The sequence below is a fragment of the Pelophylax lessonae genome, assembly GCF_965119305.1.
Source record: "Pelophylax lessonae genome assembly, chromosome: 7".
In the NCBI taxonomy this organism is placed as follows: Eukaryota; Metazoa; Chordata; class Amphibia; order Anura; family Ranidae; genus Pelophylax; species Pelophylax lessonae.
The window spans coordinates 53,811,410-53,831,494 of NC_138774.1; the positions used below are offsets into that span (position 1 = coordinate 53,811,410).

General features: G+C 44.9%; 1 protein-coding gene across 1 annotated transcript in view; it reads left to right on the top strand.

The window, feature by feature from the left end:
• Window positions 1-20,085, top strand: part of LOC309559278 (uncharacterized protein) — a 45,868-nt gene that overhangs the window by 15,811 nt on the left and 9,972 nt on the right. The window contains exons 2-4 of the mRNA XM_082262502.1: window positions 5,791-5,924; window positions 9,879-10,009; window positions 18,706-18,850. Coding sequence (XP_082118628.1) covers window positions 5,791-5,924; window positions 9,879-10,009; window positions 18,706-18,850 — 410 coding nt within the window. The remainder of the gene's footprint in view (window positions 1-5,790; window positions 5,925-9,878; window positions 10,010-18,705; window positions 18,851-20,085) is intronic.

Below are 20,085 nucleotides of genomic sequence, written 5' to 3' on the forward strand. Positions count from 1 at the left end.
AGTACAGACCCCTCAGTAAGCCCCCCTCCCAGTACAGACCCCTCAGTAAGCCCCCCTCCCAGTACAGACCCCTCAGTAAGCCCCCCTCCCAGTACAGACCCCTCAGTAAGCCCCCCTCCCAGTACAGACCCCTCAGTAAGCCCCCCTCCCAGTACAGACCCATCAGTAAGTCCCTTCCCAGTACAGACCCCTCAGTAAGTCCCTTCCCAGTACAGACCACTTAGTAAGCCCCCCCCCCTCCCAGTACAGACCCCTCAGTAAGTCCCTTCCCAGTACAGACCACTTAGTAAGCCCCCCCTCCCAGTAAAGACCCCTCAGTAATCCCCCCCTCCCAGTACAGACCCCTCAGTAATCCCCCCCCTCCCAGTACAGACCCCTCATTAAGCCCCCCCCCCCCCTCCCAGTACAGACCCCTCAGTAAGCCCTTAAATGGAACCTGCTGGCTAACCAAGGCTGTCTGTAATAGAACAAATTACTGGATCTTCCTGACCCAGATTTTTACTGCACAGGGTTGCTGTAGATGAAGTGGAGAGGCACTGTTGAGCACCTCAAATGTCTTCAACACAGGGATGCTGTAGTTATGACAGTTCATACTGAAGACATTTTTAGGTTTTGTGGCAATTCAGCATTTTGTAAAAATATGGCTAAGCTTTAATTATGTCACAAGTTATGACAATGTTTTATTTCAGTAAGTAAAAAAAAAAAAAAAAAGGGCATAAGGGCATTTTACTAACTTTTGCACCAGCAGAGCATTGCACCACATCACTGCCTCAGTGTGCAGAGCGTCGCTCGCCTCCGGGATGTCATGCCGCTCGCCTCCGGGATGTCATGCCGCTCGCCTCCGGGATGTCATGCCGCTCGCCTCTGGGATGTCATGCCGCTCGCCTACTGGATGTCATGCCGCTCACAGCGGCTGGAGCACAGCGGGGGCCGGGGGCGGGGCAGTGCAGCGGCCCCAATCAATGCAGCGGCCGGCCGGCAATGCGAGCAGGGGGCGTGTGACGTCACACGGTGACGCGTCGACGCCTTTTACGCACGTCGACGAATTTTTGTAGTCGACGAGTCGTGACAGCCCTAGTATACGGTCCACAAGCGGTTAAAGCAGGCCTTTGGACAGGCTGCAAGCTGCTCTGAACAATTTGTAAAGACCGGCCGTGAGCCCACCCAGTTGTGTGACAATACCGAATGACTATTTGCTATTGTTACACTGATTCTCCTCCTGGCCAATCAGGAAGTGGGCCCTGAGACCCGTTTCCCGATTGGCCGAAAGAAGCCATCCTATTGGCGAAGGAGGAGGAGGGAGGAGAGGCAGAGGAAGCCCGACCAACGAAGGGGGACATGGAGGAGACATGTCAGTCCAGGGGCAGCACAGGGTGAGTGAGCCGGCCACCAGGGGGGTATAGTGTGCGGTGCGGGTGTGGTCGATGGTCAGGTCGCCTGATAGCCAATTCTGCCTCTGTGCTGGATGATTGGCTGGTGTCGGCAGCCATCGTGTTCGCAGTACCCACTACTGGGCTTCTGCTGTGTATGATCACAGTGGGAGTGAGCCACGCGTGGGGGGGGGGGAGTGTATATATACATGATCCGGCATACAGCTGCCGCCCTGTAGCAGTAAAACTGCTATGGGGCATCAGCAAGTGGTTAACAAGGACCTATTTTGTGCAATTTGAGCTAAAAAAAAAAAAAAGGCAGGCAGTGGGCAAAGGACTAACCACCGGTATTTTCCTGCAGTTGATCTTTTCCCATTCACTTACTTACTATGCCTTGTTCTGCACTGTGTCTCTGTATGGAGGCAACCATCTTGGTACAGGAAGGACTTTGCTTCTTCCTGTCAAGGCTGTCTCCCTAATGACTGGTAGTTTGATGACTGGTGGGATAATGATGAAGAAGCAGCAGGAAAGGTGAATTTAGCACAGATCCACAGAATGAATGAAGCAGGACGGTGTTTGTTGCAGGTCCTCAGGTACGGCTTTCTCACCACGAACAGTGAGCAGAACAGTAACGACATCACCAGATCTTACTCTAAATCTCATGAGACGCTAGTCCAGAGGCACAGTGCCTTAGATCAGTGTTTCTCAACCTTTTTTCAGTTAAGGCACCCCTTTAAATTATGGGCAATCTTGAGGCACTCTCCAAAATTATGGACAGTCTTGAGGCACCTTATTCTAAAATGTAAAAACTATTCTAATAGTTTTACGTAATGCAGCAACATCCACACACCCAACGTTAAAGGTGATTTATTCTTCCAAAGCAAAAACACTTTTGGAAACTGGTACTACTAGTATTCCAATGTTTCTTTGCTCCCTCAATTTTTCTCCATCTCTTAGCTAATGAGACCCCAAAGCTGATGGAGAGAGGCAAGGGAGGGTCAAACAAGGATGATATGCAGGCAACTGACATCCTCCTTATCAGCTGATTATGTCATTGGTCGTTAGGAGGTTGGCAGCTAGAAGGTTGTAATGGTGTACAATGAAAACCTGTGGTTTTGTGTAACTACAAGGTAGGTTTCATCTACCCTCCAGCTTGTATACAATTTTTGGTAAATTTTTAGGGATTTTGCCAAGGCACCCCTGAAGAAACCTCAAGGCACCCCATGGTGCCTGGGCACCCTGGTTGAAAAAGGCTTCCTTAGATGATCTCACGTTGCTCCTCTACAGCTATACGACTGCAGAACAGAGGTGCCTAGGCAATTTTTCAGGAGAAATTCAGGATAAAAAGGGAGCATTTCCAGGGAACTGCTTTGGCTAACTTTGCTCTAAGCGTCGGTTCACACTACGGCGATCCGACTTAGGGGGCGACCTGTGAAGTCCCGTGCACCGCAACTTCGGCACGACTTGCACGGACTTCATAAAATGAATGTCTATGCAAGTCGCTCCGAGGTCGCCCCGAAGTAGTACAGGACCCTTTTTCTAAGTCGGAGCGACTTGTATCGCTCCTATTAGAACCGGTCCTGTACCACACTATGGGACGCGATGGTGCGAGCCTGACAAGTCGTACCAGTGTGAATGCAGACTAAACAAAATATTTTGAAAAGAGACCTATGTGTCTAATTCCCCGTTTATTTTTTATATCTTCCGGTGAATTTTTCCTACAATAGTTTGTGCTTCACCACAATTAATATCACTGTTATAGCAAGTCACCCAATTATTTGTATAGGCTATACAATGGAGAATTTATATAGAACACAAGAAAACATCATATGGCTTTGTAATGACCGCAAAAAAAATGGTGTTGACAGGTGTTGGATTTGGTCTCCAGTGCAGCTGGTAAGTATGCAGTCTACAAACCAGTGACAACCTATAGTAGTTGATGTGAGGTAGCAGTGCTGTATCTTGGCCCAGGCCTAGGGCGGCACTTTGCAGGGGGGCAGCAAAAAAGCTGCACCCCACACGAAAAAAAAAACAGCCTACTCCCAGCTCCCGCACAAAAGAGGTCCCTGCCGACTTGTGCTACACTTTTAGTATAGTGCCAGTCTTATGGGGCGAATTGAGCTGGAGGGCAGGGTCCAGGAGGCAAATCACTAATAAAGCAGCACTGATATGCTGCACTGATGGGCACTGATGAGGCTGCACTGATGAGCACTGATGAGGCTGAACTTATGGGAACTAATGAGGCTGCACTGATGGGCACTGATAGACTGTGGCTGTGGTCTACAGATGACAGGGCGGGTCATAAACAGGAAGGGTGTGTGGCCTTTACAGGAAGGGGTGGGTTATATTTAAATTAGGGGGTGCACAAGTTTAGTCAGGCCTAGGGCAGCACAAAACCTAAATACACCAGTGAGAGGTAGGGCGTGTTCACTATAAGTTCCAGTTGTGTAACTGTGACTGCTCAGTTGGGAATGATGACACACTGGTACAATCATTTGCTTCACCTACATGTAAGTACACTATTCATTACATGGTGTAGAACAATTATTCTCAAACAGGGTTCCATGAAACCCTAGGGTTCCTCCAGAGCTTTCCAGGGGTTCCTTTAGCTGTGGCTAATTGACCTCCCATTTGATGATACCTGCATGACATCAGAGATCTTTTTTAGCTGCCTGTAAGGGTCCATGTACACGGGACATTGTTAAAAGTCCCTTTGAATGCTGGAATTTTTAGGACGTTTGAAACGTCCGTTCGGTCGCGTTTGTACCCGCGTTTAGCGGGCGTTTACGGGCGTTTGCGTTTAGAACCGTTCCTAGAGGTCAAAAAAATTATTCCCCTTTAAAATGGAAAAACGTGAACGGTCGCGTTTTTGCGTTTGAAACGCCGGGAAACACACGTTCGAACGCAAATAATTGCGTTCTAAAAAAAGTCCCTGAACGCAACTGCCTGCAAATGACTGTAAATGACCTGGTGTACATGGACAGATAAGATAAAATGTAGATGGGTTCAGGGGCTTCTGAGAAAAACGCCCAACTGCTCCTAAACGGCCATTTCCAGCGTCCCATGTACATGGAGCCTATGGGTAACATTCTGACCACTAATATAAAGGGGGCATTCTTCTTATTTACTACCAATGGGTTTTCTTCCCACTGACCCTTAATTAACTTTCTTTTAGCAGGGGGATTCTTTAACCACTTGCCGACTGCCTAACGCCGATCTACGTCGGCAGTCAGCCCCTCACAGGCAAAGTGACGTAGGGCTACGTCACTAGCTTGTGAGGGTCTAGGGAGCGAGCGCGCGCCCCCGGAGGCGCGCTCCCGCGTGGTCACAGACCCCCCCGCGCGTGTGACCGGCGGACCCGATGTCCGCCGGTCACTCGGCGATCGGCGGGGGAGAGGGAGAATGTCAGGCAGCTTGTGTAAACAAGCCACCTGTCATTCTCCTTGCTGTTAGGATACTGATCACTCGGATCTAGTATGTAGATCCGTTGATCAGTGTCCATACAGCTCAAGCCCCAGCCAATCACAGTAGAAAGCACGCCCCTAGGGATACACACAGCCCCTCCCTCCCAAATAAAGTTAACCCCTTCACTACCAGTGTATTTTTACAGTAACAGTGCATATATATAGCACTGATTACTGTAGAAATGTCACTGGTAACCCCAAAAGTGTCAAAAATGTCAGTCAAGGGTCCGATCTGTCCGCCCCAATGTTGCAGTACCGCAAAAAAAATCGCAGATCACCGCCATTACACGTTAAAAAAAAAACCAACAAAAATGACAGAAATCTTTCCCTTTGTTAGTAAACGCGATAACTTTTGCGCAAACCAATCAAAATACGCTTTTTGCGATTTTTTTTTACCAAACATAGGTAGCATAAAACAAATTGGCCGAAAAAGTAAAAAAATTTTGATTTTTTAATTTTTTTTTTGGGGAATTTCATATAAAAAAATGTGAAAAATATTGCTATTTTTGCAAAATTGACGCTCTTTTTTTGTTTATAGCTCGTGATCAAAAAATCGCACAGGTGATCAAATACCACCAAAAGAAAGCTCTGTTTGTGGGAAAAAAAGGACGCCAAATTCGTTTAGGTACAGCGTCGCACGACCGCGCAATTGTCCGTTAAAGTCACGCAGTGCCGAATCGCAAAATACCCCCTGGTCGGAATGGGGGTAAAATCTTCCGGGGCTTAAGTGGTTAAAACTTAAAAGAATTTCAAGGGTTTCTTTGTGGTAAGAAGGTTGAGAAGGTCTGTTCTAAATAAGCTGTGACCAGCTGCATCGAAGAGTAACCATCAAGTAATGAGCCAAAAATGTCCATCATTAGCAAAAATGATAAAATAAGAAAGTACTTGACCAGACACAAATTTATGTTAAAAGATGTGAATGCTCATCAAGAATCTTCTCTTTCCTCTGTTCACAGGCAGCTGGGTGGCTTTCAGAGACAGCGAGGAACCGCATAGCGATAATCAGGAGGGACTCTTAACACAATGCGGTGGGCGATGGTGGTGTGAAAGTAGCACAATGCTCTGTACAAGAGAACATTCTCCAAGCAAAGTAAGCCTGAATTGATATGTTTGTAATTGGCCATTTTATTCCATCAGTTTCTTGAACCATGGGGACAATTAATATGAGAAAGTAATGGGTGGGCACCTGACGCATAGCTACATAAGGGTGTACACACGCATCATGCTTGTTGTGTATGTCATTTTATTTAAAGAGGAACTCCAGCCAAATAGTAAATACAAGGCTGGAACACATACACTATGTTACCAAAAGTATTGGGACGTCTGCCTTTACACGCACATGAACTTTAATGGCAGCCCAGTCTGAGGGCCCATACACACGAAAAGAAAATGTGAAGGGAAATTTCCTCCGATTGGTGCCGATGGTGCTTTAGACAGCCGACTCCGACTTTTCGGCCGAAGAAATCCTGATGTGCAGGCTATAAAATTTTTATCGTCCCTCAACACAACGTCCGATTTTCGTCTCATTAGTACAGTTTTCGACGGAAAAAAAACCTGAGAGCAAGACTAGGCATGCTCAGAGATGAAAGAACACATACAAAGCAATCCAACACATGACATCACTTCTGAAGTAGAATTCTGTCATACGGGAAAATTCGTATGAAAATAACCTCTTCACTTTCCACATCAGACTAGCATGCCACAAAAAACAGACGACAGATCGTTCGATAATCTGATCGTGTGTACGGGGCTTTAGTCTGTAGGGCTTAATATTAAGTTGGGCCACCCTTTGCAGCTATAACAGCTTCAACTCTTCTGGTTGTTCACAAAGGTTTAGGAGTGTGTCTATGGGAATGTTTGACCATTCTTCCAGAAGCACATTTGTGAGGTCAGGCACTGATGTGGACAAGAAGGCCTAGCTTGCAGAGAAGAAGCCTTTGCATTTTACAGTATAGTGAGCATATACTGTTGTTTTATAGAACAAGGCTGGAGTTTCACTTTAATAAAAAGTAAAATATAAAAAAAATGATTACCTAATAAAGTATTAAAGAAGACTATAAAGGCTTACCTTTCCCTGTGCCAGTGCCATCAAACGTCACTCCTCTCACAAGTTCTTGTCCCATGAATTAGGAGGGGGAATGTTAATCTCTTGGGTTGTCTGCAGCCAGCCAGCTGGAGAATACGCTCTGACAACGGCTGGAATGCCTAAGCAGTGACCTCACCTTTAGGTTTCAAAGGCCCATCATTTTCAGCGCCCTCTCCTCTTCCCTGTAGCCACCACTGGCTGACACAGGGGATCACATGACAGGACTGGAGTGGGATGAAAATAGGTAAGTATATAGTATATACATCTTTCTTACACAGGTTAGTCAGCATGGGTGTTAGGAGGGGGAGAGACAGTTCTAAAGTGGTATTAAAGGTTCGGCTCTCGGTGCTGCTGCCACCATCTCGGCTAAGGGAAACTGTCAGCGAAGCCTACTGTGCTGAGCTTTTTGAATGGCCCGGTGGGGGGGGGGAATGAGAAGGGGCTAAATTTGTGTCAAAATCAGATACCCACTCCCCGCTGCCCCCCAGAAGCCCCCCCCCCACCCCCAAAAAAAAAGGTGCCAAATGTGGCAGCAGAGGAGGAAGGAGGCAAACAAGTGGAGCTTCCCCTTTTGGGTGGAGTTCTGTTTTAAGACTAGTTAGGTGTAAGCTGGAATTCCACATTACCTGCAGTGTCAGTTTCCTACTTCTTGCACACAGTACCCATATACAGGTCTGGCTGTTTTCGCATAGTTGCATTGGTCCAGCTTGGATCAATGTAATCATGTATGTGTCATACCTGGATGATCCCCACAGAAGGCGATAATCGGTAGTAGACACCACTAATACAGTGATTGCTGCTGACTTCTGGGTCCCATGTTGAGGAGCTGCCCTGCTCCACTGTGAACACAGGAGTTTGTTCACTCAGCACAGGCTGAATTCCAGGTCTGGCTATTTTTGCATAGTTACATTAGTACACCTTGGACCAATGAAATTATGTATGTGTCATGTCTAGCTGATCCCCATGGAGGCTGGAAATCAAAGTAGTAGGCACCACATTTACAGTGACCACCACTGGCTTCTGGGTACAGTGTTGTGTGGCTGCCTTTCTGTATTGTGAACACAGGAGGTCACTCATTTGGCACAGGTGGCATTCATAGAACACTTTGCATTTTCTCAACAAACGTGTTCTCTAATTGGAGGAAGTTTAGAGGCATGGTGGTGATATCATGAGCTTTACATTATGCAATAAGAATGCTGTTTGCATTCATTGAGAAAATGCAAAGTGTTCTGTGAATGGCACCCGTGCCAATCGAGTGACCTCCTGTGTGGTCATGACTGTAGTAGCAGTGCCTACTACAGTGATTTCCAGCTTCCAAAAATAGCCATATCGGAAAATGAAGCATTAAATCAGAAGAAAAGAGTGCCAGAAAATTACTTTTTGGCTTTGTTTGATGACATAAAATTGCTTTTAATTTATTGATAATGGCTGTCTTTATTGCGCTTTCAGCCTATAGCAGGGGTCTCCAAACTTCCTAAACAAAGGGCCAGTTTACTGTTCTTCAGACTATAGGGGGGCCGGAGCAACCAGTGGGAGTAGAAAATGCCCCAGCGTCAGTGGGAGGAAGAAAAATTACATAGAGCGTATAGTCAGTAGAAGGAGGAATAGTGCCCCATTTTGGTATTAATGGGAGGAATAGTGCCCCATTATTAGTATTAATGGGAGGAATAGTGCCCTATCATTGGTTTTAATGGGAGGAATAGTGCCCCATTATTAGTATTAATGGGAGGAATAGTGCCCTGTCATTGGTTTTAATAGTAGGAATAGTACCCCATCTTTGGTATTATTGGGAGGAATAGTGCCCCAATATTGGTATCAATTGGAGGAATAGTGCTTCATCTTCTGTTTTAATGGGAGAAATATTGCCTCATCGTTGGTATTAATGGGAGGAATAGTGCTCCATCGTTAGTTTTAATGGAAGGAATAGTGCCCCATCATTGGTATTAATGGGAGGAATGTGCCCCATCATTGGTTTTAATGGGAGGAATAGTGCCCCACAGTGGCGTAGCGTGGGTTGTCAGCGCCTGGGGCAAGGCAAGTAATTTGCGCCCCCTAAACAGCAGACTTTTAGTACTCCCTGAGTCCCTTCCTACAATAGTACTGACCAGCCTGATTCCTATACTGACCTACCAGTCCACTACGCTAACATACCTGATTCCTGTACTGGCCACTACACTGACCTACCTGTCAACGACACTGACCCTTACAATGACCTACCTGATTCCTACCTGACCACTACACTGCCCACTACACTACACTACACTGCCCACCACACTGCCCACTACACAGAGGACACCACCGCGTCATCGAGCCCTTACAGGGGGCAGGTCGGGGAGGATTGTGAGAGCTTAGAGGTGGCGGAACGGAGGCACATGCAGGGCTGACTTAGAAGACGGCGAGGCAGGCTCCAGAAGCGAGGCGGGGCTCTGCCACTGGCCAGCCCCACTGCCGCACATGTCAATGTTGGCCCAATCACAGGGCGCCGACCGGCCATCGTTTAGCCTGAAGATGGCGGCGGCTGAAGTGACACGCTAGGAAGAATTTTTAAAGATTGCTAGAGTGACACTGGCGTGGGATGCGCCCCCCCCCCCCAAATGTTGCGCCCGGTGCGGCCGGCCCCCCCTGCACCCCCACGCTACGCCACTGCTGCCCCATCATTGTTTTTAATGGGAGGAATAGTGCAAAATCATTGGTTTTAATGGGAAGAATAGTGCCCCATCATTGGTGAAATTGGATGAAAAATTGCCCCATTGTTGGTATCAGTTTGAGGAATGGTTCCCCACTGTTGGGGTCAGTAGGAGGAATAGTGGCCCAAGGGCAGCGGTTTGGAGATCACTGGTCTATAGAAAAAACATTTCAGCTACACAGAAGAACCTCTGTATATACCACCATCTGATATACACATGTACTATTGTTTACAATGTAATGGTATGCTGTCCTCTTCTGTTCATGTTGTAGGGCAGTGTCGGACACATATTTGAACACTGTTTTCCTCCAATATCCCATCCACATACAGAAGAAGACATAAAACCACTGGAGTCATTATTACATGACATTGGATTGCAAGGGCACAGACAGACTAATCCCAGGTAAGGCACATCTGTATTGGGATGTAGGGTAAATATAGCCCCTGTTTTTTTGTGTTTGTGTGTGGTCATGCAGACATGTCTCATATGTGTTTTGAAGTTAGCTATTCAGTTAGCTTTAGTAGGGAAATATTATCCAATGCTTAAAAATGCACTATGTAGAACCTTTCCCAACAAACCTTAATACAGCCCATTGGTGTGACCAGGGCTTATTGAAATCCTACTGGATTTCCTCATATCAATGCATTTCAAGCTGATTTAAAAAAACACACATCAAAGGCTAAAAATTAAACTGACACTAAACTCTAGTCTAAAAAAAAAAAATTTATATTTAAAAGTAAGTATTCTGCAGACATTGAAGACTATGACCATGTTACTATGATACTTCCTAGATGTGGGTGTAATATCATAGCTCCCAACTATACCGGATTTCGAGGGACTGTCTGTGACCCTGTACTGCTTTGTGTGCCGCTCAAGCTCTTGGAATGGGGTGTGAGGCTCGGTTCACACTTATGCGATGCGCAAATTCGCAGCCTGTTCCCGCATCGCAAACGCACCCTTGGCAGTTCACACTGCCATATGCGATACGTTGGGGGTGTCAATGTAATGTTAACGGCACCCCCAGTTTGATCGCATATCGCAGTGTGATCTTACAGTTCGCACAGGATCGGATCGCACAAGTGTGAACCACTGTGCGATCCGATCCTGATGTGGCTAAAAAAAAGGGTCATGTGCGACTTTACTGCGGGTGCAGTGCGAATTTAGCCATACAAAGTGTATGGCTGAATTTGCACCGCACATCCGATCGCATGTAATGAAGGAGCAGTGCGCTCCGATACTACATGCGATCGCCGCAGCCGCACATATGTGAACCGGCACTTAATCCCAAGCAACCGCCGCTGGGAGTGCCGACAGGTGAGGGAGCGCGTCCCAGCTCCTACAAGCAGTAAAGAAAGGACTCCCTGGAGCCAAACATCCGTGCTGTCCTTAAATCAGATGAATGGCGACCTCAGCCTAGACTCTGACCTGGCCACACTCCCAATGGGTTTCACTCTGCCCCTCCGAGCTTAGTCATGGGGGCTAAGCTCAGAGGGGAGGAATGAAACGCGCTGGGACCGTGCCTGGTCAGAGTCCAGGCTGAGGCTTCCATTCATACATCTAGTTTAGGTACAGCACGGATGTTCGGCTCCAGAGAGTCCTTTCTTTTCTTCGGAGGGACTGTCCCTGATTTGGAACAAAGTCCCTCTGTCCCTCTTTCCTCCTAATTTATCCCTCATTTTGGTCTGATCTATATAGTTGTATATAAAATGCACTATTTATCTTTCAAAAAGTATTTCCCAGTGCTAAACCTCTCATCCAATTTCAAAATTGCTGCATTTGTAAATTTCAAAAGCCAATATAAAGGAATAGTAGTGGTTAAAAAAAAAGCACTTGTCGGTTTAGGTAATAATTTATTTTATATATTTCTCCTTAAAGGGGGTGTGTCCTATGCCTACATACTTCTATGCCTAACCTCCTTAGCGGTAATCCCGAGCGTGACTCGGGGTTGGTTTTTCATATCAGGAGCGGTAACCCCGAGTCACGCTCGGGGTGGATTGCAGAGAGCGCAGCGGTGTTCTCTTACCTTATCCTGGCGATCCAGCGATGATCTCTCATTGCTGTGACCGCCAGCCGAGAGTCCCGCCGCTCCTCCGTCGGTCTCCGTCGCTCTGATCACTTCCTAGTTCCGTTCCCTGCAGCAGCAATGCTGCATGGGAGCGGAACTAGGGAGGGAAATTCAAAAAAAAAAAAAAAAAACGTTGCACAAAACACATTTTATATTATATATATATATATATATATATATATATATATATATATATATATATATATATATATATATATGCATATATATATATATATATATATATATATATATATATATATATATATATATATGTGTGTGTATATATATATATATATATATATATATATATATATATGTGTATATATATATATATGCATGCATATATATATATATATATATATATATATATATATTTTTGGGAAAATAGAGAAATACAGTTGATCATAGACCTTACTACCGAGCCCGCATCCTAATTGTAAGATATATCAAAGAGTAGGGAACAAGGAGATGGAATTACCATGCAATCACCGGGTTGTGGGATAGAGGCCCAGGTGATACTCCCAGTAGGAGGGGGATATGGACTTTGAAGGGCTGGTATAGTAGTGAACAACAAAGGGATTAAAAATATAATATTTTATTCAAAAAGACAATACATCATTAAAAACATACACAAAAATACATGGACATATTTGGCATATGTATCACAAACTTGACTTATCCATGTAGTAACATTGAGATGTGGCTATGGTTGGTTCGACGCGTTTCGCCTGATTGAAACAATTAGCTTCTTCAGGAACCAAAAAAGTTCTAGGCAACAATGGCCTCTGATGTAGATATTAACAGAAAAGAAGAAAAAACAAAAATTATAAAGGAACACATCATGTGTACATATAGTCAACAAACTATGCCTTTGACAGTTAGTATCAAGGCAGGTATACAAGGATATATTAATATGTTAACTTGCTCACCTAGGTCATATTGTAGGTTAGCTGGGAAAGGGGGTTCAAGATGCCCAAATCGTCCAATGCGAGCCGGGACAAACAGAGCCTTCCTCCAACAAATCCTACAGAGGGATCAGGGTCCCTCTGATGATATAGGGTGGATCGGACCTCTTCCAAGTATACCCCAATGATTATTTATCTCATTATTCAGTGCAGATGGATGCCCCCCATATATTAATATGGAGGTGCTGACAAAAATTGGCACGGTAGTAAAGGGTAAAATGTATCAGCCCAGATAGCTCTGCAAAGCTGGTATAGGAACAAAATATAAAAAAAGAGAGAACAATATTAGGAAAATATTGTGGCTAAACAGCCAAAAAAAGGGGATTACTATGTAGCAAATCAAAGTTCCTTTGTTGTTGTTGCTCACCTATATTAGAGGTAGATACCGCATGGAGGTCCGAGTGCCGATGCCTGCGGCACAGTTTGCCGCTGCTATCGGCGTGCTCGCCTCGTGGGCTATTAAATAGGAAGAGATCCCACCGGAAATGCGACGCTAGCAGCGTCATAACGTCACTTCCGGTGCGGGCGCAATGCATCTGCGTCACTACCGGAGTGGCAAAAGATGGTACTGCAGCCAGGGAGGCGGTGCGCACTAATCCCATTATTGGGAGAGGAGCAAACGCCCGTGGGGGGGCGTATCTCCTCTGCTTTGCGCCCGAATCCACCCAATGTGGGGAAAGCTCATAAACGACCGGGCTCACATTGGGACAACCCGACATCAGCAGAACCCTTTTTTGGTTCCTGAAGAAGCTAATTGTTTCAATCAGGCGAAACGCGTCGAACCAACCATAGCCACATCTCAATGTTACTACATGGATAAGTCAAGTTTGTGATACATATGCCAAATATGTCCATGTATTTTTGTGTATGTTTTTAATGATGTATTGTCTTTTTGAATAAAATATTATATTTTTAATCCCTTTGTTGTTCACTACTATACCAGCCCTTCAAAGTCCATATCCCCCTCCTACTGGGAGTATCACCTGGGCCTCTATCCCACAACCCGGTGATTGCATGGTAATTCCATCTCCTTGTTCCCTACTCTTTGATATATATATATATATATATATATATGTATATATATATATGCGCATATATATATATATATATATATATATATATATATATATATATATACACCGGTGTATGCATATATATATGTATATATATATGCACACACACATATATCTATATATAATATATAATGCATGAATTATAATCTAATCAATAATATAATTTTATTATATATATTATATATTAAATAATAAAATAATATTATTGATTCGATTATAATTCACGTGTTTGTGTTTCAAATTTATCACATCTGGGATGTCTACTAGAGTCTTGTTTTGGTCAGGTTTAAGTCAGTAATTACTAAGAACTGTAGGCCGATAATACATAACGCCAAATTTCCATGAAAAGAATTGTACCGCTTTTGGTATGTAATTCCTGACATAATCATACCGCAGGGAGGTTAATAGGTATCCCTCATTCCTATCTCAAAAGGTTGTGAGGTATGTAATATAGACATTGTCAGAGAGGTGGCCTTTAATATAGCTCTTTATTCCTTAATACATCATAAATGTATCTGTGCAAGTGCAAGCAGTGTAACTTGTGTAAGTTACTGAATATGTAGCTTGATATCAGCTTGGTGCAGTGTCTGTACAACAGAGCTCAGGCTTGGAGGGGGAGAAACGCACAAGGAACCTGTCAGCTTTATTATGCAGTGCTCATGTACTAACAGAGAACACGCTGATAGGAGGAGATAGTAAGACTGACAGAGGCATAAACCCATCAGTCTGCTGCTTCTCCTTTTACCAAACAGGTCTTCTGCCTTGAAGTAGAGCTGTGCTGCATTGCAGAGCTGTGTAATTCTCAGGACTGGACGCCCAAAAAAATAAAACAGTTCCATTAAGGAGGAGCAAAGATCTATTCAAGTACAGTGTATGGAGCACTGGTGGAGGACACAGCCCTCAGTGGAGGTAAATATGGACACACGGGGGGCAGGGCGCGTAAGCTCTGTGTATTCAAGGGGCTAGGGAGGGGCTTGGGAAATTTTGTTCCTAAAGTGAACACGTACTTTAAACATACTTTTCGCACTTGCTGACATTGTTAGCTGTGTTGACACAGCGTGTTTTTTAATTAATTTGACTTGGGACACGATGCAGGTCAATCCAACCAAACGCCAGCCTGCTAAACCTCTTTTATTTTCTAATGCAGCATGTTGGTATGAACAGGCTCTTTTGTAAGCAATGCACTTCTCACGTCCATGAATCTTACCTGTACTACATGATGCAGGAAAATGCATGACAATGCACCTGACGTACACAAGCAAGGCACGCTCAGAACACCCAAGCATGCATGGTAACGCCTGTTTTAAAGGGGAATATGATGGGGCAGATAAAATAATATATATTAATAATTACATGGAGTTGGAAGCCCGCTTATCAATAGCAATAGAAGATTTACCAGTAACCACGTAAAGGGGACGTATAACCTTGTTAGTAATTTTCCTTATATATATGCAAAAGAGATCAGCTTTAATAACCACTTGAGCCCCGGAAGATTTTACCCCCATTCCGACCAGGGGGTTTTTGCGATTCGGCACTGCGTGACTTTAACGGACAATTGCGCGGTCGTGGAATGCTGTACCTAAACAAATTTGACGTCCTTTTTTTTCCCAGAAACAGAGCTTTCTTTTGGTGGTATTTGATCACCTGTGCGATTTTTACTTTTTGCGCTATAAACAAAAAAAGAGCGTCAATTTTGCAAAAATAACAATATTTTTCACATTTTTTTATATGAAATTCCCCCCCAAAAAAAAATGTAAATATCAAAATTTTTTAACATTTTAGGCCAATTTGTTTTATGCTACATATGTTTGGTAAAAAAAAAATCGTATTTTGATTGGTTTGCGCAAAAGTTATTGCGTTTACTAACTAAGGGAAAGATTTTTGTCATTTTTGGTGTTTTTTTTTTTAACGCGTAATGGTGGCGATCTGCGATTTTTTTTTGCGGTACTGCGACAGATCGGACCCTTGACTGACATTTTTGACACTTTTGGGGTTACCAGTGACATTACTGCAATAATCAGTGCTATATATATGCACTGTTACTGCAAAATGACACTGGCAGGGAAGGGGTTAACTTTATTGGGGAAGGAGGGGTTAAGTGTGTCCCTAGGGGCGTGCTTCTAACTGTGATTGGACATGGCTACTGGTGTAGGAACAATGATCAACGGTCCTACATAGTAGAACCGTATGATCACTATTCCTACACAGGGGAGAATGACAGGCGGCTTGTTTACACTAGCCGCCTGCCTTTCTCCCTCTGCACCGACGATCGCCGAGTGACCGGCGGACATCGGGTCCGCCGGTCACACGCACGGACTTCCTAGGGAACGAGCCGGGGTGGGCGCGCGCCCGCCCTCTATTGGCTCACAAGGAAGTGACAGGCAAGTGACGTACCCATGCGTCACTTTGCCTGGCCGGGGCTGACCACCGCAGTATATGTACTTGCGGCGGTCGGCAACCGGTTAAATAAATAATTCAATCAATGCTAATATTTTCATAAGATATAATATAAGAGATCATTTTATATGGAGGCATTAATATTTGGTATGTTTGGCAGTAATATATTTAGGTTCCATTCACACTCGTGCTACTTGTTATGCGACTTTGGACATTAAAGTCACATGATAAGTTGCACCCCATGTTATCCAATGAGTACCTTTTATATCTATACAACTTAAAGTTGAAGCGACTTCAAATTATTTCACACACTACTTTGGTCCGGCTTTAATGTACCTTGAGGGCCATAGACTTCAATGTTAACCCTCAAAAGTCGCACAAAAGTTGCACCTGAATGTTTTAAATGTGACAGTTGTGCAACAGTTGTCCATTATCATTGGTCGAAGCCAAAGTCCCTTCCAAGTCACACTCATCTAAATTTGCATCGATGTTGCACTCTAAAGTCATGCGACTTTGGAGTCATACAAGTGTGAATGGAGCCTTACCCTTACATTTGCATGTTCTGCTTCCTGCTTCTTGCAGTGCTGCATGGTGGTTGTGTGTGATGGCTCCTTCTCACAATGTAAATCTATGAGGCAGGCAACTCATCTCTGGGTAGGTGATATAGTAACAGTTGCTGCACAGTTGAGACAGAGTTTAATGGCACCTAAAAATGCAGTGGGGTACTGCCGCGATTTTCACGTGATAAATTGTGCTACAATCGCGGCAAACCGCATCACAGGAAACATGTTGCCTTGAAAGACACTCCTAAACCTTTTTTGGGCTACAAGCTTTATGAGATGCGGTTTGCCACCATTGCAGCACAATTTATTATGGGACAATCGTGGCCAAACCGCTATGTGTTTTTAGGCGCTATTAAAACGAATAGCACCTAAATTCGCATTGCGTGGTTTGTCATTTAAGTGTTTTGCAATCACAGGCAGAATCAAAGAGATTCCAAATGTCCAGGGGTAAATGCAACCTTAAAATGAATGGCATCTGAAATTCAAATTGTGCGAATGCAGAGAGTTTTAAAATTGCAGGCTTCAATTCTGGCCAGGAATCCAAATGCCCAGGTGTGACTACACTCTCATTGCAGTACCTATTCTACTTTGCCTCCTGTGGTTAGGCTACAAATCTCTACAGATAAAGTACATTTATCCCTTTTGCCCCCGCATCAACTGTGCTAACCCAGTCCCCCTCCCACTTTCCAGATGTTTACTCACTTTACAGTATGCCCTTGGCAACTTGAGTTTCCTTTCAAATGGGCCCAACACCACATCAAATATCTGGGCATCTATCACTCAGGGATGTACTCTATCTATTGTCAATACCCCCATTTCTGACCAAAATTAGACAAGATTTCAGGGGATGGACTTCAATTTCCCTTTCATGGTTTGGTAAGAGCAATATCCTCAAAATGAATATTCTGCCGCGACCGCTTTATCTTTTCCAAACCTTTCCTGTGATGATTCTCGGGCAGGTTCACAGTGAATTTGGCTTTTTTTTATGGGTACAAGAATTCCACAGATTCCACAGAAGCAGTGGCTTCACCTATTACAATCATGGACCCATATTTTATTTTTTGCTCGGGGAGCAGATGCCCCACTCTTTTTATGCCACCCACTGATTGGTATAACCCATAAATGGTTCTGTTCTAATAGAGGACACATTCAAAGTGTCCAATCTCCGCCCCTATTGATGATAGGGAATTTAGTGACTTTACTTTTTAGATGCTAACTGATTGCCTGAAACACTTCTCCTCATCTCATAGCTATAAGTGGCTTCCAGAAATTCAGGCCTGACCCTCCATGGACCACTGCCCTTTTGGATTGATATACAAGTTTAGCATTTACTTACCCAGATGTTGGACAAACATCAGAAATGATTCCCTCTGACTGAGTTTGAAACCTTACATGAAGTACGCTCCCCTATCTGACACAGCCTATCCATCTCACACTATGCCGGAGTTTCTAAACCAGGGTTCCATGGAATCCTAGGGTTCCTCCAGGGGTTGCTAGGGGGTCCTTGAGCAATGAGCAAATTCTGCCTCTCAGATAAGTTCCCACCATTTTGATCTTTTTAGCTGTCTGTAAGGGGGGAAATTGTTTCAAGGGTTCCTCTATGTTGAAAAGGTTGAGAAAGGCTGCTCTATGCTGTCGAACCCACCAGGCCATTATGGCCCCCATATATCCACAAATGGGAGAGAGACCTGGGGGTCACCTTTTGGAACAACAAATACAACAGATCACACACAGTGCCTCTATTTCCAGAAAGGTCCAAGAAATGGGTTTTAAGATTTTATTGCTCTGTTATAGAGTTCCTAAACTACTCCACAAAGTCCTGCTCTATTGAGTCTGGACGATAATACTAGTGATCTTAACTGTAAAGACACCGTTTTATCCAAGAACTTTGCACTGGAGTCGGTGTTTCAGCTCCTCTTTGGTCAGAAAAAAAAAATAAGAAGGAACAAGATTTTAGAAGAGTATAATTGAACTTACCTGGACATGATCTTTGTTCCTGTGTGTGTTGAAATTAATATTTTGTTTTATCTTTCAGAGACACATGTGATCACAGATCGGCAGACTGTCTATGGGGGGCTACATCTGACCACACGCAAGATCCTGATATGCTGTATAAATGGGAAGGATCCCAACTAAGAAGCGCCTACCTCTCATCCCTAAACATCAAACCCAATGACAAGGTTATCTTTCCCTCTTCTGTATGTAAGGTCTATAATCTTGACCTAACCTAAACTTGATTGAGCACATTCAGAAACAAGCTACTTTTCTTCTTTGGGTGGGGTGGGCATGGTTCTCTACTGGCCCATTTAAGATTTGTAGGGTTTCCATGTTTCCCTGGTACTCAGCGCTGTATCTAGGCCTAGGCCGACTAGGCCCAGGCCTAGGGCGGCACTTTGTGGGGGGGCGGCAAAAAAGCCGCCCCCTCCCCTGCACGAAACCCAACCCCAACCCGTCCTCCCGGGACCCGGGTACCGTTCTGTATCCTTCCGCGGCCGCCCTCTGCCGCCCACCGCACACAAGCAGTCCCAGGCGGCCGGCGGCTTGAAGAAGTAAACAGACTTGCGGCTTGTTTCACTGCAGCTGCTGAAGGGGCGGCGTCGTACTTTTCCAGGGGGGAGGGAGGAGAGGGACAGTGTCACGGTGCCCATAGATGCTTCTCCTAATTTAGGTGGTGGGCGGAGCCTAATTCTCCGCCCACCCTCCGCACGGCCGCCATCCCTGCACATCACGAGAGGACGAGGAGAGAGAGAGACAGCAATGCAGGGGATAGAGTCATAGAGTCTGAGAGCAGTCTCAGAGCACGGAGCAGAGGAGAACCCAGGAACCCCCAGGGCAGGACAGCAGGAGCAGCGAGCAGGTACTGTAAAATTAACTTAAATGTAACTGTGCTGCAGCTGTGCACATCCATTCCCCTCTTCCTTCTATATGTTTACCTGTGACATGTGCACTGAGCCCCCATCTACCCTCCTCTTCCTCTTATATATCTACCTGTGACATGTTCACTGAGCCCCCATCCAACCCTCCTCTTCCTTCTAAATGTTTACCTGTGACATGTTCACTGAGCCCCCATCCAACCCTCCTCTTCCTCTTATATATCTACCTGTGACATGTGCACTGAGCCCCCATCCAACCCTCCTCTTCCTCTTATATATCTACCTGTGACATGTGCACTGAGCCCCCATCCACCCCTCCTCTTCCTTCTATATGTTTACCTGTGATATGTGCACTTAGCTAGCATACACCCCTCCTCTTCCTCTTATATGTCTAACTGTTAAATGTGCACTTAGCCCCCCCTCACTCCTCATCTTCCATTTATATGTCTACCTGTGATATGCGCACTGAGCCCCAATCCATCCTTCTCTTCCTTTTATAGGTCTACCTGTGATATGTACACCTAACCCCCATCAATCCCCCC